The sequence below is a fragment of the Zalophus californianus genome, chromosome 7, assembly GCF_009762305.2.
Source record: "Zalophus californianus isolate mZalCal1 chromosome 7, mZalCal1.pri.v2, whole genome shotgun sequence".
Classification (NCBI taxonomy): Eukaryota; Metazoa; Chordata; class Mammalia; order Carnivora; family Otariidae; genus Zalophus; species Zalophus californianus.
In genome coordinates, this window is record NC_045601.1 from 17,205,142 (window position 1) to 17,230,427 (window position 25,286).

At 36.7% G+C, this 25,286-nt stretch overlaps 1 protein-coding gene across 8 annotated transcripts in view; it reads right to left on the bottom strand.

Annotated features, from left to right (window-relative positions):
• The window catches only part of TAB2 (TGF-beta activated kinase 1 (MAP3K7) binding protein 2), a 90,701-nt gene that overhangs the window by 40,432 nt on the left and 24,983 nt on the right, over positions 1 to 25,286 (bottom strand). For 2 of the 8 annotated variants that reach the window (XM_027603745.2, XM_027603748.2), the window contains 2 exons: positions 24,197 to 24,345; positions 5,625 to 5,815 (listed from right to left, as the gene is read on the bottom strand). In XM_027603745.2, the coding sequence (XP_027459546.1) occupies positions 5,625 to 5,726 (102 nt within the window). In that variant the 5' untranslated portion in view covers positions 5,727 to 5,815; positions 24,197 to 24,345. Of the gene's footprint in view, positions 1 to 5,624; positions 5,816 to 6,746; positions 8,336 to 8,373; positions 8,451 to 10,070; positions 10,156 to 17,722; positions 17,810 to 24,196; positions 24,346 to 25,286 lie in introns of those variants that run through there. The other 6 variants (XM_027603750.2, XM_027603753.2, XM_027603749.2 and 3 more) reach the window with 5 other exon arrangements.

Genomic DNA, 25,286 nt, shown 5'->3' on the forward strand with positions numbered 1-25,286 from the left:
AATTAAAATGTGTATTGTCTACTTAATCCAATCCCACACTTCCTTTTTAAAAGCGCATACTCATATTTACAAAGTCTTCCTCCTTAATTCTCTTGACCTCTCAAAAATCCCTTCAATCCTTTATAAAATCTGATTATTTAATATGTTCTAGTCCCAGTTATGCTAGTAACTCACATGGCCTTAGGTTATTTACCCTCTATAGACATCACTTTCTTAGCTACGACAGGATAAAAGAAAATGCACTTTTTATTAAATTTATTTAAAAAATTTAAAATTAAAAAAGAGAGTAAACATGATAAATTCACCTATATTCATCATTCAGCTTTAACAATATCAATATATGGCAAATCTTTTTTCATCTAATGGATGTGCCCCAGCTTCTCCCCCCACCAAGCTAGATCAAGCCTCTGACATTATTTCATTTTTATCTGTAAATACTTCAGTATGTATCTTTTAAAAATAGGGACCTATAAAAACATAACCACAATGACAATATCATACCTTAAAATATTCAATACTTAATATCAGCTAATATCTAAATAGTGCTGAAATCCCGATTGTGTCATAAATGTCTTTTTAGTTAGTCTGAAAGAGGATCTAAGGAAGGTCCACATATTTAATTTGGCTGATATGTCTCTTAAAGTTCTAATAATAATTAATCCTCCCCTCTTCTAAAAACTTTCTGGTCATTTGTTGAAAAACTTGATCACTTGTGCAGCAGAATTTCCCATCTAGACTGGATAGGTGCACTCTGTGGTGTCAATATCTGCTGTATTTCATTGTGAACTAGTAGTTGTAACTCTAAGTGTAAGCAGGTTCATGTATGAGTTTTTGGCAACACTCTTTATAGGGTCTGTTTCTTACTGCATCACACAAGGAGACACAATAACGTCTGTCTGTCCTTTTGTGATCTGAAAGCTGACAGGCAGATTCTGATGTTATCAGCCTGATCCAGCTAATGATTTCAAGCAGTTACTGATGATCACTCTTTAGAATCTTTATTTCATTAGGGGTTGCAAAATGGTGATATTGGTGATATCCCAATTATAAGATTCCTTCTTTGTGTATGAGCTGCAGTTCTTCCTCAAAGAACTTGCTCTCTTCAACTATTTAATACTCTTTGCACAGAAGAAAAAGGATAAATAAATTCTCTCTACTGGTTTTTTAGAATAACAAATTGATGCCCTTAGCAACCTCTAAGAGTTACTAAGATTTATTTTCAGTATCATCATAAACTCCAGTATCTTTAACATTTTGATGTGTATCAACTGACTGTGGTCATTATAACTTATCTTTAGGCTAGTGGGAATGATTTCAAGTTGGCTCATGTGTACATACGACATGAACCTAGTAGTCTTTCATAGCTTCTTTGTTTTCTGATATGACAAGTCCAAAATCATCTTGTACACTTCCTACCCTAGATCTGGAATCATCTATTTCCCAAAGACACCCCAATTACTTTCAGTGAGACTCCCTTTAAGTGTAACAAAAGGTGTGGGATGAGTTTCTAAAAGGTTGAAAATCATTGCTTTTTTGTATATATGCAAATCTGCATTCATTCTCTCTGAAGCTACAAAGGGTCTGACTCATCATTTCCTGTTCCTCTTGCATTTTTCCCCAAGCTTCCTGCACAGACACAGAGATTACAGATAGTATCAAAATATCTCCTAGGATTATCCTTCTCTAACTCTGATTCATTCACTCCTTCAACCAATTTACTAAGCTTCCATTAGGCGAGTAGGAAGGAATACAACTGCTGCTAAGGATCTCATGGTCTAGTGGAGGACATTAATGTGTTCACAAATAAATATAATACAGAATGACAGGTGTTTTAATAAGAATATGGATAAGGACTATGGGTGCAGGTCATCTGAAAAGGCTTCAACTAAGTATATGGTACTTAAATACTAAGTCTTACAAATACTGAATGAACACAACTAACACATTGCTTTGAAAAGGAATAGCAAATTTTAAACATAAATTGTCACTTTAAGAGAATTGAAAAATTCAGTTAAAAAAAGGAAAAAAGAGTGTCAACTATGCAATATTTTTACACTATTTTAAGATTCAATTACCAAATATAAATAAAATTTAAAGATATGAGTTACACCTGCTGATATTATTGCCATCTTAGAGAATCCACAGCACAAGGAAATGATATAAGTAGTTCCAACAGAAGAATCTGAGCAGTAAATAAAGTCAAAAAGAGAACAGAGGGAAGATACTTGTTCTTCTCTTAGGAAGCAAGATATTTAAGAGCAAATATACAAAGTGGCAGCATAGCATGATCCTTTGATGACTAAATTTCTTATATTTTCTATACCATGGTTTTTTCATCTAGAAAAGTTCGGAACCAGTATTTTATAGGCAGGCTCTCCCCAGAGAAAGGACAGAATCCTACCCAACTGAGGAAGGGAGAGCAACTCCCAAAAGAAAAGTCTGTCACCAAGTAAGAGATGTTTGGAAGTACATTTAGAGGTAGCTAAATTTACTTTTACTTTAAAAATGTCTCCCCAAATTTGGGAAGATGTACACCCTAGCTGTATTCCCAGAGGAGCCTTCCCCATTCCTTTAACATTTCTTGTTATATCAGCTAAAACCCACATTACTTGGATGCCCAGAATGATTATCAACTCAATTTAAAAGAACAGTAATTTGCAAGCAAAATGGATTTCATTTTAGTTATCACTAGATGCTGGGAAGCATGCCTTAGGGAGGTCTGTCTTTGTAAAACCGGATAAACACGGTGAAAGTGTTATTACCGGGTACCCAAAAGAAGTTCAAAATCCTTTATTTTCTTTTTTGGTAAAACTGAACACATGCTTACTTATTACATTTAAAAAAAGTAGGTAATTCATTTATACAGATCAAAACAATAGAGAAAGATATATGTTGAGATGTCTCACTTCTATCTCCAGCCCCATCTGGCCTTTTCCCTCTTGCTCACTATGGGTGATTATCTTTTATTAATTTTGTTTTTAATCCTTCTGGTATTTCTTTATGTAAACAAGGGCAAATATACATGTGAATATTTACTCCCCCATCCTCATTTATTTTTATTTTATTTTTATTTTTATTTATTTTTTTTAAAGATTTTATTTATTTATTTGAGAGAGAGAGAATGAGAGAGAGCACGAGAGAGAAGAGGGTCAGAGGGAGAAGCAGACTCCCCGCTGAGCAGGGAGCCCGATGCGGGACTCGATCCCGGGACTCCAGGATCATGACCTGAGCCGAAGGCAGTCGCTTAACCAACTGAGCCACCCAGGCGCCCTATTTTATTTTTAAAAGATTTTATTTGAAAGAGAATCTGTGCTTGTATGTGCACACGAGGCAGGGGGCAGAGGGAGAGGGAGAAGCAGACTCCTCGCCGAGCAGCGAGTCCCTTGTGGGGCTTGATCCCAGGACCGTGAGATCAGGAGCAGACCCTTAACCGACTGAGCCACCCAGGCGCACCCCTCATCCTCCTTTACACATACTACCCTGCATTTTGTTTTAATTTAATACACCCTGAAAACCATACTGCAGCACTCTTTTTTGAAAATAATTTAAATAATTATACAAAATGCTCCCAGTTAAGGTTCTTCAAAATCTCTACAGCTGTGCTACTGGGAAAGTGTTCTGGACAGTTTTTTCATATCAAGTCTTATAACATTTTATTGAAGAACCTATATTATTTTTCTATTTTTCAGTGACTCACTGAACTCTCTCAGTATAATGTTATTTTATTATAAAGTCTACTTGAAAAGTTAGAAAGAGGTACCTGGGTTCTATGGGGAAAACACCTCCCCCGCCCCACTATCTCTGCTCCTCCCCATACTTTTGACTCCAGTCATTACTTTTTTTTTTAACTTTTCATTTTTTCTTTTACATACTATATCAACTAATGTGGACTACTGATTCATTCACCAAATATTTATTATAGGTCTTCTACTATTATTATTGTTATTAGTAATGGCTGCTAACATTTACTGAGAACTCATTATGAATCAGGTATCCTACCAGTTGTTTTATCTGCATCATATTTAATTCACTGTGAAATTTTTTATTCCCACTATACAGATGAGGAAAATGAGGGTCAGAGAGGTTAATTAAATTACTGCTAGTAACTGTTAAAACTCGAACTCAAGTTTGTTTATCACCAAAACATATGCTATTTATTATTTATTTTTAAATTTTACTTTTACTTATTTATTTCTCCCCAATTTTACTAAGGTATGATTGACAAAAATGGTATGTATTTAGGCTGTACAATGTGATTCTTTAAAGGTAAATACAATGTTACAACTTAATATATTTATACATTGTGAAATGATCACCACAATCAAGTTAATCAATGCATCCACCACTTTACAGTCTTCCCCCACCCCCAAGTGGTTTTTCAGTGGTGGTGAGAACACTTAAGATCCACTTTTTGCGAATTTCAAGGACACAATACAGTATTATTAACTCAAAACATATTCTCTTAAACACTATACTGTAGAAAAAGTCAGGCATATTCAGAGAATTCCAATCAGTTGAGGACGTCTGCAGCATAGGGTGTGGGTGTGAAGAGGAAGGACTAGGCAAGAGACCAGGCTGCAGAAGAAGGCAGGATTCCAGATCACAGACCTAGTATGCCCTAGTCACGATATATGAACTTTATTCTGAAGGGTACGGAAAACAATCATGAGGTTTTTTAGGCAGGTAAATACATGACAAAAATCTGCATTTAGAAAGACACTTTGGCAGAAGTGAGGTGGATAGACTGGAGAGACCAAAACTGGATTAGACTAAAGGCAGGTAATTAAATGTACAGATAAAAGGTGGTAAGGGTATGAACAAAATGTAGTCACTTGGCATCAAGTATAGATGTTAAGCCTTTAAAAACTTCATACAATTTCAAACTTTAAAAACAATCTGTCAAGTAAATATATCTGAGCCAAAATTACTTTTTTATATCTCTATTTTAACAAGCTGAAAGATAGTTTTTGATGGAAAGATTTCTAGTTTATCAAATGAGAAGGCACTATCACTAAATATTTAGAATTATGGATTTCTAAAATTGTACAGACAAGAAAAAAGTAAAAATTTATTAGATGGTTAGTGATAGTAATTGGAAAACCTACAGATTAACTTAAAAATATAAAAACAAACTTTTTTCTTTAGAATTGGGACCTGAGGCATTGTCGAAGTCAAATTCCTTTGTTTCACAGACAAGCAAACTAGAGTACAAAGAAGGCATATTACTCGCCAAATCAGCTTGGGGTGGCTCATTTGGGATTAGACCCATGTTTCCTGACTCCTTATTTAATGATTTTCTCACTTTCAATGAAGATGTGGAATTTAAAAACATTCTGGCAAAACAGGCGGGGGAAAAGTGAAGCAAGCTCACAGTAAGTATGGACCACGTACCAACACTTTCTATAGGGCTCCTGTTTAGTCCTTATACCTACTTTACAAGGTAGGTATTATCTGTATGCCAGAGAGCCGAAATACCTTGTGTAAGGCCACCTAACTATGAGACACCAAAGTTCATTTCTTTTCATCATAGCACACTAATGCCAACAAGAAGAGTTTTCTTCCAATATGAAAAAAAACACCACCCAGGTTTGTATGAATGAGTTCAGAAATCGATGCACACTGACCTGTAACATGCACCTGGATACAACAACTTCAGGTACTTCAGGGAATTTTTGTCGCAGGTCATGTAAAACCTGAAAATCAATTTGGTGGCTTCCTTGGGCCATTCGTATATTGCCTGATCAGGACTATTTGTACAGTAGGCAATTCTAGGCCTTAGTGGAAATAGTACTCATCTCTTCTGTCCAAGCATTTTCTGTGAAAGAAAGAAAAAAAATTTTAATGACAACTGATTAGAGAATGAATATTGTTGTGGATTTAAAATTTCAATACATAGGGTACGTGCTTTAGTAACTCACATTTAATATGTTATCAAAAAATTATTTAGTCCTATAATGCTTTCCATATAGTTATGTCTTTTCGATTTGAAACTCTTGCTGGCAAACTTTTAGACTAATTCCTATCTATTTGTATGCTTTATGATGGCTGTTCCAAAAGGCTTTTAAGAAATTTATTGTCAAGGATGTCTTCCCTCATTCTTCTAAAAGGGGAAAATGAATAACTTTCTGACATTTTTCTTAATAATCTGAGGACAGCCTGAGGTGCATAATCTTATTTACTCTACTTAACATTTTTAAAGTTTGGATGCTGATAAAGTCTGGTTCTACAAATGACTTTACATGCTTTGTCTAAAAATGATCTATAACCCAATATGTTTGGTATCTTAATTTTCAGATATACTTAATCCTTAAATGTGCAATGAATTCATCCTCAGGAGATTAGTAGCATTTTACTCCCTGTTTTTAATAAAATTAATATTTAAAAAATACTAATGCTTGAGCCTCAACCCCAAAGGTCCTGATTTAATTGGTTGGGGAGTAGTCTGGGCATATGGATTTTTAAAACTTCCCCAAGTAATTCTCATGTGTGGACAAAGTTGAGACCTACCTAACTTGTTTTTATTCTTAATGCAAACCATGTTTAATCTTGGAAGCCTCTTTGGGATATAAAGAGTATGTAAGTATATTAAACCTAAATAACATATTAAAATGTTTAAATATCATGCAATTTTCTTAATCACTTCCGTTTATGATAAATTTAACAATAAGACAATCTCTTTAAAACTGATTTCTTATCTGTAGTATTTCTCTTAATTTTGCTAACATAAGCTTAAAAAAAATACAGACCTGGAAACTCCACGAATATAGGAATCAGGTCTCTTCTGTCCCTTTTTGTGTAGCTAGCACTGTGTAGGCAGTGTTCAGTGCAACAGTATATACTACAATGTTTTTTATTACATTTAGTTATGGCAGAACTCCTGAATCCTCAACAGAATATAAGCTCATTTAAATATGCAGAGTAAAGCCTTTCAGCTTTTTATTATTATTTAATTAAATCCCTTGATTCTTTCGTCTATGTGACTTCTCATAGGTAAAAGCTACAATGGGTTATAGGAAAAAAGAGAAGTACTGAAAATTAGTAAATGAAACTTAAAAATAACTAAGGCATGTTCAACTTGAGAAAGCCACCCTTGACTTCACTTCAGCTATCAGCTCATTTCTCTGCCCCTTTCCTCTTCTGGGCTACAACTACTTGAAAGGGTTGTTTATAGCTAAGTATCTTCCTTTTCTCCCTTCTAATCTCTTTTAAACCTACCCCAATCAGGCTTTCCCAGTTTTTGTCCACTGAAACTATACTTATCAAAGCTGTCGGAGAACTTCAGGTTGTCAGACCTAACGAGCAGTTCTCAGTCCTCATCCAAATAGCTTAGGACTCGGTCAACCAATCCCTCTTTAAACAAGTGCTTCACTTGGCTTTATACTCTTCTGGTGTTTCTCCCACCCACCGGGGGCTCCTTCTCAGTTCTGTCAGATCTTCCTTTTCTGGACATCTAAATGTTGGCGGACAATGAAGTTCAAATCTAGGGCTTCTTTTCAACTACACCTACATTCCTCTGCAGGGTCATCTCATCCAAATATACTGCTTTACACGGAGGCTTTGCAAATTTATTTCTGCAAGGCCAAGGGAGCTCTCTCCCTTGAGTTCCACACTAATATAGCCAGTTACCTGCCTGACATCTCAAACTCACTTCAAATTTAGCATGTCCAAAATTAAACTCTGAATTCCCCCCATCCAAACCAATCCTTCCACAGTCTTTCTCATCCCAGTAAATGGTGCCATCATTTATCCCGTTCTTCTTTCATATCCTTCTTTCACATCCCATATCTAATCCAGCATCAAGTCATCGTTGACTGTATCTGCAAACAATATTCCGAATCTGACTACTTTCCCCCACCTGTTACTGCTCCTGTCTGAGCCAGCACTGTAAGTCACCTAGAAGGCCGCTGCAAAGGTCTCTTAACTGGTTTCCTCCCTGCCTTCACTTTCTGCTCCACCCCTGCCCCTCCCTCTGTTGAGCCAAGTGGTCTGTGTGAAAAGTAAATCAGGGCAAAATCCCCTGCTCAAAATCCTACAACCCAAGGCCCCTGGCTAACTCCCACCCCTCCGACTTTTCCCTTCTATCACTCTCCCAGTTCCCTCAGGTCTGGCCAGTTCTCAAAAAAGCCACTTTGTCCTCCCTTAGGGTTTTTACACTTGTTGCTCCTTCTGCCCGGGACATTTTATCCTCAGATACTTGCGTGGCCCCCCCTCTCTTACTTCGTTAAGATCTCTGATCACATGCTACTTCCTCAGAAGCAGCGTCCTGGAGCCATCTCCCTAAAATAATGCCACAACGGGCTCCCCCCATCACATCCTCATGCCCTGCTTTCCCTCATAGCAGTTGTCCACACCTGACATGTATTCATTTATTACCTATCTATCTATCTAGTCCCAAAATGTCAACTCCGCAGGATCAAGAACTCTGAAGTTCACTGCTACATCCCCAGGACCTAGGCCAGAGATGCAACATTTGTTGGATAAAAAGAAGGTTTTACTGTATGGTTTCTTCATATTATTTTGCTTCTAAAACACATTTCAAATGATCTAGATTTGGAAATTTTTACATAATTTGAGGGAGAGGCAAATAAATTTTCACTCTAATTGAGTCAGACCACCTTTACTAGAGGAGGATGAATCATGAAATATAAATTTCAACTGATTCCATCACTAAAACATATTTCCAAGATTCTTCATTCAAATGTACAATTGTATTTTAGGGATTCCACTTCCTGTAATGGCTGAGTAGCTCCTACCAGATCAATTCTCTCATAAACAACTATAAACACTAGGGCGCCTGGGTGGCTCAGTTGGTTAAGCGATTGCCTTCGGCTCAGGTCATGATCCTAGAGTCCCGGGATCGAGTCCCACATCGGGCTCCCTGCTCAGCAGGGAGTCTGCTTCTCCCTCTGATCCTCTTCCCTCTCGTGCTCTCTATCTCTCATTCTCTCTCTCAAATAAATAAATAAAATCTTTAAAAAAAACAACTATAAACACTAGACAAAGTATAAAAACAACTACTTGGGGGCAGAAAGCATAAACAGCAACAGAGGGATGGTGGGGAGGAGAAGGGAGTCAGCATTTAGAAGGTAACAGCACAGGGTGATTTTCCCTTTTTTAAATGGCACTTAGCCAGAGAGCAGGCCCCAGCTGGTTTGGGTAGCTGAAACCTAGACAGAAAACCTACAGCCCTACTTGCTTAATGAACCAAAGGATAGACTTTGGCATAACCACACCAGCTGAAAACCTAGTAAGTAAATCACAGAAAGAGAGGAGCACCAAATCCTATGTATAAATTCTGCACACATCTCTGATCCCCAAACTACACATATGTGAGATTCCAAGCAGCCCGGCCAAAGCTAAAATAACTAAGATTTCAGAGTTTGTATTTGGGAGTTCAGCCAAGTTAACTGCCTACTAAATGCAAGCAAGCAAGCAAGCAAGCAAACCAACCAAACATCAATGCTCACTACTAGAGGAACACAATAGAATCCAGAGTTTCTACACGTCCTTTTCTTAAGAAACATATAAGGAACAGGAAAAACTGACCCACACTCAAGAGAGAAGGCAACCAAGGGAGACCAAGCCCAAGATGACCCAGATGGTAGAATTATTAGCACATAAGGATTCTAAAGCAGCTACTTCATGCTTAAAGATGTGAGGGCAAATATGCTTGGATCTCAGATTAAAAAAAAAAAGCAAATGAACAGAAACTATATTTTAAAAAGAGAGAACCAAACTCAAATCAAAAAGTGAAAAATAAAATGTCTGAGATAAAAAATTCACTGGATGGATTTAACTGCATATTGGAAATGACAGACTAGTCAGTGAACTTGAAGACAAAGCAATAGAAATTGTTCCAACCTGAAGGATGGAGAAAAAAAAATGACCGGGGGTGGGGTGGGTGAGGGGAGGAAGAGAATCTCAGGAACCTGTGGGAAAATACCACGAAGGCTAAAGTACTTGTAATTGGAGATTCAGAAGGACAGGGGAGGGACAATGGGGTAGAAAAGAACTATTTGAAGAAATACTAAAAATTTCCCCAAGTTAGTAAAAGATATAAATTTACAGACCAAGAAGATCTTGATCACCTCCCCAGACACGCTGGTGACTGCTTTTGGTTGGGGGTCATCCCACACATAAGGCAGAAGATGGTGGCTGCAAAGACAACAAAAAAAGTTGCTGGAGTCAATCAACTCTAAGCTCTAACTTCTCATGAGAAGTGGAAAGTCCTTGCTGGGGCAGGAGTAGACTCTAAAGATGATCAGCAAGGCAAAGCAAAACTGGTTGCCATCTGTAACAACTGCCCAGCCTTGAGGAAATCTGAAACAGTACTAAGCCGCACAGGCCAAAAATGGTGTCCGTCACTACGGTGGCACTACTACTGGATTGGGCATAGCATGTGGAACATTTTGCGAGTATGCACTGGCTTTCACTGATCCAGGTGATTCTGATATCACTAGAAGCATGTTAGAACACACTGGTGAAAAGTAAATCATGCAAAATGTTTAATAAAACCAGCCAGAGCTTGTTTGAAACAACAACAACAACACAAAAACAAACAAAGATCCTACTGAAGAATATCAAAACCTAAACAGGTTAGACTCAAACCTTAAACAGGAAAAGCCCAGGAAAACCACACATAGGCCTAACTGTCCAACTGCTGAAAATCAAAGAAAATGTTGAAAGCAGCAAAAGAAATGACAGAGGGGAACAATTCCAATGTCGACTTGTCATCAGAAACTGAGGAGGCCAGGAGACAGTCAAATGACATAATGTAAGTGTTGAAAGAAAAAACATCAACCCACATTCTATATCCAGCAAGGGAAACTTTAAGGACATGGCAAGGTACTTTTTAATGTAGCCTTTGTGGAGTAAATAAATTTTACAAAAAAATTCATTACTGAAACAAACAGCAGGTGGTATTTAATTTCAAAAGGAAAACCATGCAATATAACCTAATCTGGAAAATTATTTCGAATAATAAATGGAAACATATTTTCTATAGTTAAGATGCAACATGACTGCTCTTTTGAGAAAATAAAGAAATCATATTTGCTAGAAATGTTTCTAGCATCAGGTGCAAACTTTTGGCACCTAAACTGTCACCACCTCAAATGATGTATGAGGATTAATTTCTTAAGGATTCTAAATAGTAGCAGAATATATACAATACTACAGAATCTAACAGTAAATATACTGGAAAGCCTTATAAAATATGCCTTATTCTTTCCTTTCTTAAAGAATACGTAAACAATTTATTTCTGACCCCTCAATAATTATCATGACAGTGCAGAGTACCAAGTATGGGAACATGGCTCACTGACACCTCAAGCTCTGATAGTTAAGCAAGTCTTCACATTCACCATCATTTGTCATGGTGATTTTTTCCAGGACTGTAAGAGTATGTAACACAGCTGTTTAACTGTACCCAGAGTTTGTAGTTGGGAGTTCCCAATTAAAAAAACAACAAAGAGAAAAGCAACAGGACTTACAGGTCTGATCAAAATTTGGGCATTTATGAGGCAAGTAGATACGAAGAGTATTTAAAATTGGACAATCATCCTCTAATTATCCACAACCCATACATTTAAGGAGTGCCTAGAATGCAGCAGATACTGTGCTGAAGATACAAGTAGGAGTTGTGCCCTTGCTCTCCAGGTCACAGAGATTCTTGGATTAGAGGCACACCCACCCAAGTTTTTAAGTCAGATAGCTATTTGAACTTGCACACTATTTTACCTTCTGCCTGCCTCCTGCTGCCAGCTCAGTCTAGCTTGTTGCTACCGTATTTGTTTCTTCTCTTTCATATTCAGCAAGAGGCTGGAAGGGAGCATGGCACATGAGGAAAAATTGTAGAGAGCAGAGAGCGAGAAAAATGTGGGGCCCAAGTCATGATGTGCCTTAGGTGGCCATTAAAATTTGGAAGTTTTATTTTCAGAGTAATGGGAAGCCACTGCAGATTTAGGCTCAGAGGCAGGGAAGGAGACGCGATCTAGAAATCATGTATGTACGAAGAATGGCTACAGAATGGAGAAAAGAGTAAAATATAGGAGAAGTTCCATTAGAAACCACTGCCAGAGGCTAGCTAGCCAGGAAATGCTAATAGCTCATCCCTGTAGAAACAGCAGTGGAGGCTGAGAAGGAAAAACTGAAGGGTTATTTAGGAAGTAAAAATTAATAGAACTTGTTGATGGATTAAATATTGGGGTGAAGAAGTTGGTGTCAAGACTGGTTTCTGATGTGTAAATGATAGAACAGGACCAAGAAAACAAAGGGGTAGCTTACAGGTTTGGTTTTGAATGTGTTGAGTCTCGGGAACCTTTAAAATATCCAAATAGATATATCACAGAAGGAGTAGAGATTGATGGGTCTAGGGCTCAGAGAGCAGGTTTGGGCTGCAGGTAAACATTTGAGAGGCATCTCTGGTGCTGGCATTAATTAAAACCTGAGTGTAGATAATCCTACCATGTAGTTTAAGAACACTTGAAGAAAAATATTCTTGGTTATATTATGTATAAAACATTATACAGTCATTAATTTTTCCCTAAAGGCCAACATTCCTTCCAGCCTAAACAGCTAAACAGTATATACAAAAAAAATGATTTTAAAAAATCTTAATCATTTGTCCAGGAAATATTTTAACATGACATACCCTATAATGAAAAATTTCAATAAAATTGTAAAGACAAAAACACATACACAGTTTAAAAGCCAAAGAGTACTATAAAATTTATCAGGGAAACCAGCAACTTCCCTACGTCATGCCTTCCTACTCTTATTCTATTCTATAGAGTAACCACTGTCAACACTGGGCTGTTTCTCCACATTCCTACACAAGGTGATTATAGGATTATTTCTTGACTTTCCAATTTTACACATTATCTATGGATTTCCTGTTGTGGAAAATGAAGATTTAGCTTTGTAATTCAGTTCCCATATACACACACAACCATGCTTCTCGACTCCTATGCCCATCTGCCCAATTACTTATTCCACAATTTTTGCTTAAATCTGTAGTGTTTATATTACTTTTTTTGGTAAGCAGTGTTAGCCTAGCCCCTTGGTCTATTATGGGGGATGAGCTCTTATCTCCAAGGTGCTTTCCCACACTAGCATTTGGGGAAGAACAGTGTGAGAGTTCTTAATGAAAAAACTGTAGAATATTAATCATATGTGATCAAAAGCTAGTTTTCCATCAAGTACAATAAACAAAGCTTTTGCAATTCTCACCCCACAGGAAATGAGGAAAAGGGGGTGAAATGGGGGTGAAATGGGGTGAGGTGGGGTGAAGGGGAGACACTACCATTCTACTGAAGTTATAGATGTAGATGAGATATGTTACTTTCTAGCAAGCAAACTGCCTTGATAAGATAAACAATGACTATGGAGATATGAAAAAGTATATCAAAGATTAAGGTTGACTGTTCCTGACCAGGAGGTACCATACAAAGTAAATAATGGAGCAAACTTTTAAAATGAAAGGAACAAATGATGAGATCCAACTTTTAAAATAAAATGAGTAACTCGTAATGTACCTTGTATAATTTAAGCTTGACAAAGTACTGGCTTTTACTATTAAAGTCTTATCAAAAAAAGAAATCAGTGAATAAATTAAATGTCACTCTAGAGAGGCTTAAAATTTTCCCAAAAAGTAGCATTTCAAGAAACCATATTCTACACTTTAGCCATTTGTTTATAAAATTTTCAGACAAAAGAGCATGTTAATGGTTAAAAGCAGAGATAACACTGCTAAATATTTCAACCTGAATTCTGTATTAGTGGGCACTGTCTCATTTAATGAGATAAATAAATGAGATAATGTATATAAAGTGCACAGTATTTTGACACATGGTGGTGACTGCTTAAGTATAAATTCCAGGATGCTCTAATTTGTGCTCACTTATGAAATTGAATCTGCCACTTACTTACAGTATCTTCTTGGGCAAATCATTTAACTTCTCTGTGCCTCAGTCTCCTCATCTATAAAATGGTGATGATGGAGTAGCTATCTCATATTATTATGAAATTAAATGAATAATACATGCAAAATAATTAAAAAGAGCACAGAGTAAGCGCACAAGTAAATAAAGTAGCCTATGTAAGTGCTAGTCACTAATACTATCATTTCTTCTTTGTAAAATGGAGAAAACAGCTCAAGGAATTTTAAGGATTAGTGATAACATAGTAAAAGTAAATTGCATTGCACCTGCCTGGCCTGTAGCAAAAAATACACACTGGTAGTAATTTTCATTCTAAATACCATGAATTCTCACAAAGTACAAAGGAATAAAACCTCAGCAAAAACAGGGCTGCATGCTACCCTGGCTGTAGAATATCGAGAAAGTTGACTGAACCTTTGAAGCCCTCCCCTTCCATGTATATGGACAAATACCTTGTGTAACTAAAACTCAGGCAAAGCTCCCTGAGAAAGCGAACAGTACTAGGCTGTACATGAGTGCCAGATAAGTGGTATAAACTGTGCTGTATGTGTTTAAAGGGCTCTCTGGGCTGAGGGAGAGAATGGGAGGCTCTAGAATCATGGGTACTTAACAAGTTTAAGAACATAAAAAAGAATGAAATGTTGCCATCTGCAACATGGACGGATGTGGAGGGTATAATACTAAATGATTTCGCTCATATGTGTAAATTAAGACAAAACACCAAATGATTTCACTCATATGTGTACATTAAGAAACAAAAGAACAAAGAAAAAAAAGAGAGAAACCAAAAAACAGACTCCTAACAATACAGAACTGGTAATTACTAGAAGGGCAGTGGGGAGGGGGCAGGGGTGAAAGAGGTGAAGGGGGTTAAGAGTACAGCTATCGTGAGGAGCACTGAGTAATGTACAGAACTGCTGAATCACTATATCGTACACCTAAAACTAATCCAACTGTATGTTAACTAACTGGAAATTAACATTGTTAAAAAAAGGTTAAAGTATGAGGCAAGGCAACCAAATAGGAGGCAGATCCTGGAGATGGTGAATCAGTCACCTATCTGGCTAGAAGAAAGGAGGTACAGAAGGGAAGAAGTGGATTCTGAAGCAGGCGTTTGGGGTGGGGAGTAGTTACAGGACAAGATGAGAAAGGCCTTTGTTATAGAAGACCTTCCTTGAGAGACAATAACACTAAAGTTTTAATATTATTATATAAAACTATATACATATTTTATCTTTGCCCCATTCTTACATGATTGAGTTTTACTGAACAAATTTAATTATTCTAACAAAGAAGAATATAGTTCATGTTGAGTATCAAAAAGAAATAGAATGAAATATATACAACTATAATTCACTTCTCAACTGCATTAGGATTCTCCTTTAGCTTATGGACCAGAAGGTAAGGAGGTCTTCCCATTTTAACATATGTACCATATCAAAATTTAATTCTGCTTAATAACCTCGAGAGATAATTTTTTCTGTAAACAATGGAATCTTGAGTCGGACAGGATCCCAGGAAATTATCTTGTAAAAGTATACAATTTAAAAGGTTAGAGAAAAGCCTGTTGCCCAGTAGACTCCTTTATTAGACTTCTCTTCCAGCTACCTATTTCTTAAAACCAAACCTTGATGACAAACAAAATTCTTTACACAAGTCCCATTAGTCCCAAAGTGGAAAGACGACCTTGTTCACCGCTATATCCTAAATACTTAAAAAAAAGTGTAGGCCAAATAGTACACACTCAGTAAATATTTGCTGCAATAAATCTCCGTCCATCAGAAAATGCCTAGATTTTGAAGACTATTTATGAAAAGTGGCATCTGTCTGTCCAAACAAGTGTTTCCCTTACCCTCAGTTGTAAGTTCATGCTGCTACAGTACTTGTTTGGAAACTCAAAATTTGTTCTAATGCAATTGATATAATAGGGAACAATTTGAGCATTAAGTGAATTTTGCTGTGATTTCGCCAGCAAGAAACACTAGGTGAACACAGAAAAACCATACTCAGCTGAAACAAGCTGTATGTGAATACACAAAATGTAAATACGAACACACCTTAAACACCTGCCAGCCACCTCAGTTCACCCTGTCTCTGCACGGTCCCACCTATCCACACCTTGTGTTGCAACTTCCCTTCTGATTTCAGAAAACCCTTCCTTGACCACTTCACAATAAAAAGCTGCCACATCTACGCTCATTTCCATAAGCAAACTTCAGAACTTTTTCAAAGTACAACATTTGTTTGCATATTGTATACACTCGAGTACATATTTCTTAATCATTTAACCTGTGTAAAGCTGTTCTGTCATTTTTTTAAGGTTCCTATCTTTTTTTAATGTTCTCTGATAAAGTTTTTGAGTGTTACATCCCAAATTCTGCTTTTTCCATAAGCCCTGTGGTTTTTTCCCCATGATTTGCATAGCACGGTGATTTTTAGAAACACCTATGTTAAATTTTAACAGAACTGTCTGTACTGCAAAGCCCCTCTGACCTCAACAACTGTGAATACTAACTTCCCCAGGATGCCTACTGGGAAGGCAGAATGTTTCAACTTCTCTCTTTGTTGTCAAAATGATATTAATAGTTTCTCATAACTAATTACAATTTGTGTGTCTTCTGTGGATTGGCTGACATTATCAGACTGGGCAGTGAGTTATTCTTAAAGGGTATCTTCATCAGAAAAAGAAGCATTGATATTCAGTAAGAATAGCTAAATGATGCTATAATTTTTAAAATTAAAGCAGATTTTGAAAGCTTTTAGCCTCAATATGATTTCAGAATTAAACTTTAAAATATATATATATATATTCCCTGCCTAATTACATACACTATTTTAAATACCTTTTACTTTAGTGATACATTACCTAAGCATCTCATCAAATGCTAGTTAGGGAACAGTTGATGCACTTCACATCTGATTAACCTCAAAAGAATTTGCAAATGCCCCTAATTGAACATGAGAAGTTTCAAAAAAATTTTAACAGCAAATTATTAGAATTCTATTTCTTGGAACATGATGTTACAACTTTACTAAGGCAAAGCAAACCCCACCCCCGACCAAATATACAATATCAAGTTATTTTCCTAAGAGTTAAAATGCAGTAACTATAGGGGCGCCTGGGGTGGCTCGGTCGTTAAGCATCTGCCTTCAGCTCGGGTCACGATCCTGGGGTCCTGGGATCGGGCCCGCATCGGGCTCCCTGCTCTGCAGGGAGTCTGCTTCTCCCTCTCCCACTCCCCCTGCTTCTGTTCCGGCTCTCGCTGTCTGTCTCTCTCTCTGTCAAATAAATAAATAAATAAATAAATAAATAAATCTTTAAAAAAAAAATGCAATAACTATAGCTATGTAATTAAAAATTCAAATACTATCACTATTTAAGCCTAAAAACAAGGTAATTGTAATCCATCTTTAGCATAAATTTCAGCATGAAACAGTAATACTGAATCATTTTACATAGCCAGTTATTTACAAAAATAAAATAACAGAAACACACCAAATCAGTCATCTAAATGCTACTACTTTAAATTAGCTAACATGTTCAACTTTTGTGTTATTTAAAAGCTTGAAAGGAGCAAAGAATCATGTTAGCAGAAAATCGATTCCTCAACTTTATACTCCTGCAATAATTTACTTTGTAAAGGAAAAAATAAACATCAAAGGCTAAAGTACATAATGATTCATACTACCTCCTCCTAAAAAGAAAAGTTCCCAGTTTTTTCATTTAATACATTTCCTCAAGTCCATGAATGTTGGCCATTTCTTATGGTTAAAAGGCTTACCAGTTATAAGTTCTTCTAAAGGAATGTGAAAGTCAGCCACACTTGGCAATTTATGTATTGTGGTTTTGTGGTGAGTGCTACCATTTTCTAAGGATCAAGAAAAGCACAATAAATCTAAGACAGAATGGTAATAATTCATCAAAACATATTATATAACTAACTACCTTGGGTGTATTTTCCAGTTCATATCTCATTTTTTTCCCATTAGGGCTTTAAGATGGGAGACACAAAGTTATTTTTCAGTGCCCCCCTTTTACTGTAATTTTTGGATAATCCATGCTGAGCATAAATATCTTTAAAAGAAAACATGATATAAATAAATGATATGACAATAAGTTCCTATTATGGGTAAGAGGGAAAAAGAGAGGATAAAAGAAAATGAAAGCACTTGGAAGGATTAGTTAGCATCTTATATCAACCATAAACATTTGTAATGAACCAGTGAACTCAATGGCGTATGAAGATTATAATAATCTGATTAAAATATTAATCTAAAATGGCATCTTAATATGAAGATTCAGAGAAAGTTATGAGAAATTTCATCAACTAATCCCCATGCAGTTCCAAACACTTACTTGGCCCCATGTTTTTGTGGTACATCGCATATAACTTTGCCCATCTTCCTTCTAATGTCATGGCCCTCAAATGACTTTTCCCCAGAGTGGACTCCTGACCAGGTGCCAGATGTCTGTGTGTTATAGCATTGGGTGTGTGTCATAGCACTGGGTGTGCATCGATTATGTTCATGAATTACACATAGTGTAAATAGGTATCCGTGATCTCTTAATAACAAAAAGTTTTAAGAACTAACAAGTTAAACTGGCAATTTTAAAATTATACATATACACTTGATTGGTAATACAACTGCGCTGAATGGAGACTGCTAAGCCTGCTAATGAAGAAAATATATAAAAATTTATTTGTAAAGAACATTTAAATTAAATATTTCATTACTATAACAGTACTCAGAACCTTAAAAAGAAATTACAGAGAATTCAAAATGAGCAAACGTGGAATTGGTAAAACAGTATTAAATTGAATCAAGTCTCTAAAAGACAACACAATGCAATAATTTTGTTTAGTATGTGCTCGTCTTTCAAATATTACACTCTGAAACTGTTGTATACAGTTGGCTATTAGTCTTGTTATAGTAATGGTGAATGAATTTTTTAATTAGATAGTCAAGAATAATCTCAGGGGGTGCCTGCTGGCTTAGTCGGTTAAGCGTCTGCATTCGGCTCAGGTCATGATCCCAGGGTCCTGGAAACAAGTCCTACATCAGGCTCCCTGCTGAGCGGGGAGTCTGTTTCTCCCTTTTGCTCTGCCCCTCCCCCCTTGTGCTCTGCCCCTCCCCCCGCTCATGTGCTCTCTCTCCCTCTCAAATAAAATCTTTAAAAAAAAAAAAGAATAATCTCAGAACTGTACGGAAAGTTTTATCAGCAAATTTATTATATATAAATCTATTTCACAATTCTCCAATTTAGATACTCTTAGAGAATATTCAATATTTTAAATTGTATAATGTAATTAAATAAAGAACCAGAAATCTCATCCTACAAATACTTATCCATAAATCAACAAAGACTTTCCTAATAGGAAATTTGAACTGAAAAATATATAAAAGTGACGATCTACTTAACATTTTTATTTATGATAACCCATTTTCTAATTTATCCTTTTTATATTTTTTCATATGTATGATATACTGCTTACTCAAGCTTTGTTGAGTGCCTACTTACTCTACACTATAGTGGGTGAAAATATTAAAATTAATAAAAGCACAGTTGCCTATGTTCAAGAAATTTACATTTTAGTAGGGGAAGATAAACATTCAATAAATAAATGTAATAACTGAATTGTTACAGATATAATGTGCAGTAAACAGGGGAGACAAAGGAGGGGCCGGTCAGTTTCGAGGGAAGGGGAGGATTTAAGGAAAGGATTCATTAAACAAGGGGATACCTGAGCTGGGTCTTAGAAGATAAAATGTGTTCACTAGGTAGACAGGTGAGAGGGAAAGAGTATTTCAGGCATAGGTAGTTGCCTAGGGGAACATTTAAAGGAGTGAAACAGCGTGGCAAGTTCAGGAAGCCATAGGTAGCTGGCTAACATTGAAGTGCAGGGAGAAAGACTCACAGACCATGTGATGAAAGATGAGGCTGAAGAAGTAGGGTAAGGAGGGGCATATCACACAAGATTTTAATGGCCCTCCTCTGCATCATATATGCTGCATCCCACAAGTCAGCAAAAACAACATGCCTCTTTTTCTTGATGCAGGTGATTTATCTCTGAAGTTCCAGGCCCTGCCATGCCCCAGGGGCAGGTACGTCTTCAGACAGCAACAAACACTGTGCCATTTACAGGTGTGTAAACTGCAGTGAAGGTTAAGAGGAAGAAGCACCTAAAACTTAGAAACTAAAGAAAGGCAGGAGAAACATCACAAAGAATGTTATGCTTGACTTTAGTCATTAGGAATAATAAAGGTCTTACAGGATATCCCTGACAACTGTTTGTGTTGGGGGAAAGACCATGAAAGAACATGACAAATCTGAAGAATTATGGCTGAGTGGAGCAGAAAAATAAGATAAGGTTGAAAAGGTGGCTAATTTTCAGTGAAAACTGTACAGATTCCTAGTAATGTAGAAAATACATCTAAGAAAATTCTACTGGCCTGAACCACTTTTTGGTCACGTTCATGTCTGGGATCCACTCTACAAAAACTGCCCATGACATGCCAGGCAATGTCTTTGCTCTAAATATGCAAAGATGAATAAAATACAGCCCCTGCTTTTGAGAAGATTATAGTCTAGTAGAATTCAGATTTATACTGGATTTCCCATAAGCACATATCCATTATCTCACTTTATCCTTCCCACATGTGAGGGAGAGAGGCCAATTGTTAATACCGTTTCTTTTAATGGAGGAGAATCATGGATATACACACAGTTCCCACTAAGTCAGTTGCAGATCAGTATTCTAAGCCAGCAATTCACAAGTGGGGTGTCACCAACATTGCTACTGCAATCAGCTGTGAGGTGAGCTGAATGAAATCTGTTATAAATAATAAAGTGTGTGAGGTCTAGCTCTTTATCTATATAAATTAAAGCATTTAATCTAGAGACAAACACATGCTTAAAGAGGAGCATACAGTCACCTTAAGTGTGTATGACTAAAAACAACCTCTGTAGAGGCATGAATAAGTACATCATTGCAGAGCAATATGAAGGAATACCATGCAGCTGTTTTGGTTTTTTTAAAGTGGAGTAAGATATCCAAACAATTAAATGGAAAGACCTTTAAGACTTTAATGAATGAAAAAAGAAAGATGCAGAATCCATGTATAGGGATACCCTTTGTGGTTAGAAAGAAAAAGATAAAATAGATTAAAAAACATTATTACATGAATGCATAGGAAAGGTTCTGAAAGCACACACACTAATTGGGGGCGGCTGGTGGCTCAGTCAGTTAAGGGTCTGCCTTTGGCTCAGGTCATGATCCCAGAGTCCTGGGATAAAGTCCCATCTAGGGCTCCCTGCTGAGCGGGGAGTCTCCTTCTCCTTCTCCCTCTGTCCCTCCCCCCTGCTCATGCTCTCTCTCACTCTCTAAATAAATTAAAAAAAAAGAACACACACTAATTCTTTTGGAGAGGGGGTCAGCTAAAGGGACACATGAATGGAAGATGATCCACCATTACTTGTATTCCTACATGGGTAGGAGAGTAAGAGCAGAATAATTTGAAAGTAACTGTACTTAGCCAACTGTATATACTTCCAAATAACTTAGAGCCTATGTTATCTATGCTAAAACTGTTACTGTTATAGTTAACAGCTGCAACAATTATCACTTTTCCAGATGCTTGACAGATGAGATCTACAGTTACATTTTTTTTTTAAGATTTTATTTACTTATTTGACAGAGACAGCGAGAGAGGGAACACAAGCAGGGGGAGTGGGAGAGGGAGAAGCAGGGAGCCCGATGCAGGGCTCGATCCCAGGACCCTGGGATCATGACCTGAGCCGAAGGCAGATGCTTAACGACTGAGCCACCCAGGCGCCCCTACAGTTACATTTTGATTTAAACCTTATGTATGGCCTTTATGTTTAGGTGCATGACTATCTCTATGCTCAGTCCTGTTAAAACAAAAAAGTCAGACTCCCCCTTTTTTTTTGACCAAAGGCTAACTCAATGTCAACTAATGCTCAGCTCTCAAACTGAATAAGAAGTATTCATCCACCAATGGGATAGTTTAATTGTTTAAAAGAAAGGGGTAGGGAGTAGTAAAAAAAAAAAAAAAAAAAAAAAAAAAGGTTTATTGTTACTTTCTTAAGAGTCCCTCAATAAACACAATACTCTTGTAGAAAGTTATCACACATAAAGGTGGACAAGAATACTTTTCTCTGAGTTTATAGTATAATCACTATGGTTCAGCATTACTGGGCCAGGTCCTGTGCTAAATGCCTAGCATGTATTATTTCAGTTACTTCTCACATTCCCGTAATAAGGATTAAATGAGAAATTGCAGGTAAAACTCTTCACACATAGTGTCTGGTACATATAACAATAAATGTCGTCCTTAATTAGGTATTACTACTGCCTAATCTGACTTCATCAAGTCAACCCTTACTCTACCAGTCAGCTTTTCAAAAGACTCACCTACTTAAGTGCGCCAATGCTAAGAAATCTTCAATAGATTCCCATTACCTACTACTGAAGTCCCAAGTCTTTCACCTGACATTTGAAAGCATGTATGACATCGATCCAACTTCTATCATATCCCGTACACTGTTGTCTAGGCACAATGGACTGCTCACAATTTCTAGAACATGTTATATACTTTCATTTCCATAACTGAGAAATATTCTTGCCATTCTCTCAAAAGAATAGATATTCTTCAAGGCTCAGTAGAAATGTTACCTTCCCCACAAAGTTGATTCTTTCTGGTATTCTCCAGTACGTGGTTCATACCACTATTATGGTACTTCTTTGCTATTACTTGTCTGTAGGGTCACTGAAAACCAGGTTTATTCATTTCTGCATACCTACTGTACCTAGTACAGTGTTTTATACAAAAATTGCATTCAGGAATGTAGAAAAATTTCACCATTACTAATAGCCCTAGTGATAACTAATAAGACTTGAAATTCAAATGCAGTTCTCTCTTGAATTTCCCCTCCAATTCCCCTGACAGCAGTAATGATCCTATAGTAACTCTGGCAGTAGCTCCCTTTCCAGTCCTAATTCAACACTCCATGAGAGACAACCCTTTCAATACCAAACAAATCATGTGGGACATAATCAGTGACCCATTGCTCAATACACTGGCTGACATTAAATTCATTATACATTAACAATGGAGGAGAGAATTTTTAAAGCACAAGTTAGGATATTAGAATCATCTTTCAAAATCACAGTTGGGATATAAAATTCCTCTGTTCAATTCCTCTGAATTGAACTTTAAAAAACAAAAGATACGGGGGGTTGCCTGGGTGGCTCAGTTGGTTAATTGTCCAACTCTTGGTTTCAGCTGGGTCATGATCTCGTGGGTCATGGGACTAAGCCCCATGTCAGGCTCCACGCTTGGTGGGGAGTCTGCTTGGAGATTCTCTCCCTCTGCCCCCCCACCTCAAATAAATCTTTAGAATAAATAAAAACAAGAGGTATATATGGCTATTCACCCATTTAGTAAATAAAGTCACCTTTTATGGATTAATCCTGTTTCTAAATCTATACAAATGGGTAAAAGCAATAAAAGCCTTTAAAAGCTAACTGCCCTCTGACCTCTAACCATCCATAAGTAGTTTTTACTTCGTTAAAATCTAAGGCAACAGGAAACCTCAGTTTTTGGTTGTGTTGTTATATTCCAGGACAATTCCAACTACTATGACTTTCTTATCTAATTTTGAACAATTAAGTAAAAATATAGCAAATGTTAGCTATATACTTACATTTAAAATTCTTCAGGTAAAAAGTACTATATAAAAATTATCTGGTTCTGTTCAGAAATCCTATGATTTCCAATTACTGAAGAATATATTAACTCTATGGGAAGGTGTTTGTAGTGTAGAATAGTGGAGAGAAGTAGGATCATTTATTTAATTCCCTGTACTACTTATACTATATGTGAACCTCTTAAAGGAAGACAGTTTTGTTGTCATTAATGTTTACTTTTCAATGAAGACCAGAGTATTTTTTGTACATTTACAGGGCCTAACTCAAAAGCACTTCAAATTTATTTTTCTTAAATCATTTTTTCATTACTTTGCTACTACTAACAAACAAGTTAAATTAGAAATAGTCAGGCAAAAGGTATGTTAAAGTCAAGAGTAGCTGCATGTTACCTAGATGTTAGGAATGTTACTAAACTTGAAAGCAAGAGGACCACAGATGTTGAAAGTAAAGTTTTGGTTATTATAGATGTCATAGTAAGGCAGTTATGCAGGCTAAGCTTGACTGGTGCCATGGACTTTAGCATACCTGGAAATAGAAAAATTCAAATTGTAGCTGTTCTTGGTTGGCCCATTGCCATTTTTGTAGCTTACAAATTTTTAATTAAGTAACTGCAGTGAGCTCATCTCTACTGGATACTTCTTTTCCAGGGCAGGTCCAGGAACTGGGTCTGGAGCCTTGAAAGCAGAAGAGAAACTAGAGTAAACTAGAGGTAGGCAGAATAAGAAACGTGACCAGATAACATTATGAGATCTAATAGCAGTGAGGTAGTCCCCAGTGTGTCTCACATAAAATATGCTGAGGTGGAAAAAGGATCTCTTAAGTTCCAAGATACCAGAAGATGCTATTTACGTTAGTTAAGTCATCGTCTTACTTTACCCAATTCTACTCTATAGACTCCCGGTTCCAGATACTCAAACAGTGGCCTATATGAAATCTATAATGGCTTTTTGCAACAGACTGTCCAATATGGGACCATAGAGTATAACAGGAAGAGAAAAACAACAAATCCACTTTCACTGGTAAAATTAAAATTGTAAAGTCCTCATTTTCAGGTCATTTTGCTCTTCTCTCACTATCTTATTTCCAATCATCTTCTAATTGCTCCCCTAATTTCCTACAATCAATTCTCAGAGGTTTCTTAAGAAATGCATCCAAGCAATGAACTGAATTTCAGGTTCCAATTTTTAAAAATACTTGGTAATTCTTAAAGTGGGAGGCAAAGAACAGCTCATAAGATGTGGTTCATAACCACACTGGAAATTCTTTTTTCCATTACCAAAATAGATTCAATTTTTTTTTTTTTTGGTATAAATTCGTTAGGTCCTTATTAAAAAAAAAAAGAACACTGTAACTACAAAGATTACAGAAATGGTAGGATATTAGAAATAGCAGACTGTTGTACGAGGGCCTGGAAACGATGTCCTTATGCTTGGTGAATTGGCACCCATAGGAATTTCTCTAAGAAACAAATGTCATAACAGTCAAAATAAACTGAATGCCTCTGCTACTGTCAAATGATGGCAGACTGTGAGAACTGTAACAGGACAAAAAAAAAAAAAAAACGGTGAAGAGGAGGATTCAAAGAACTTAACTCCCTGCATTTCTTATGACTAGC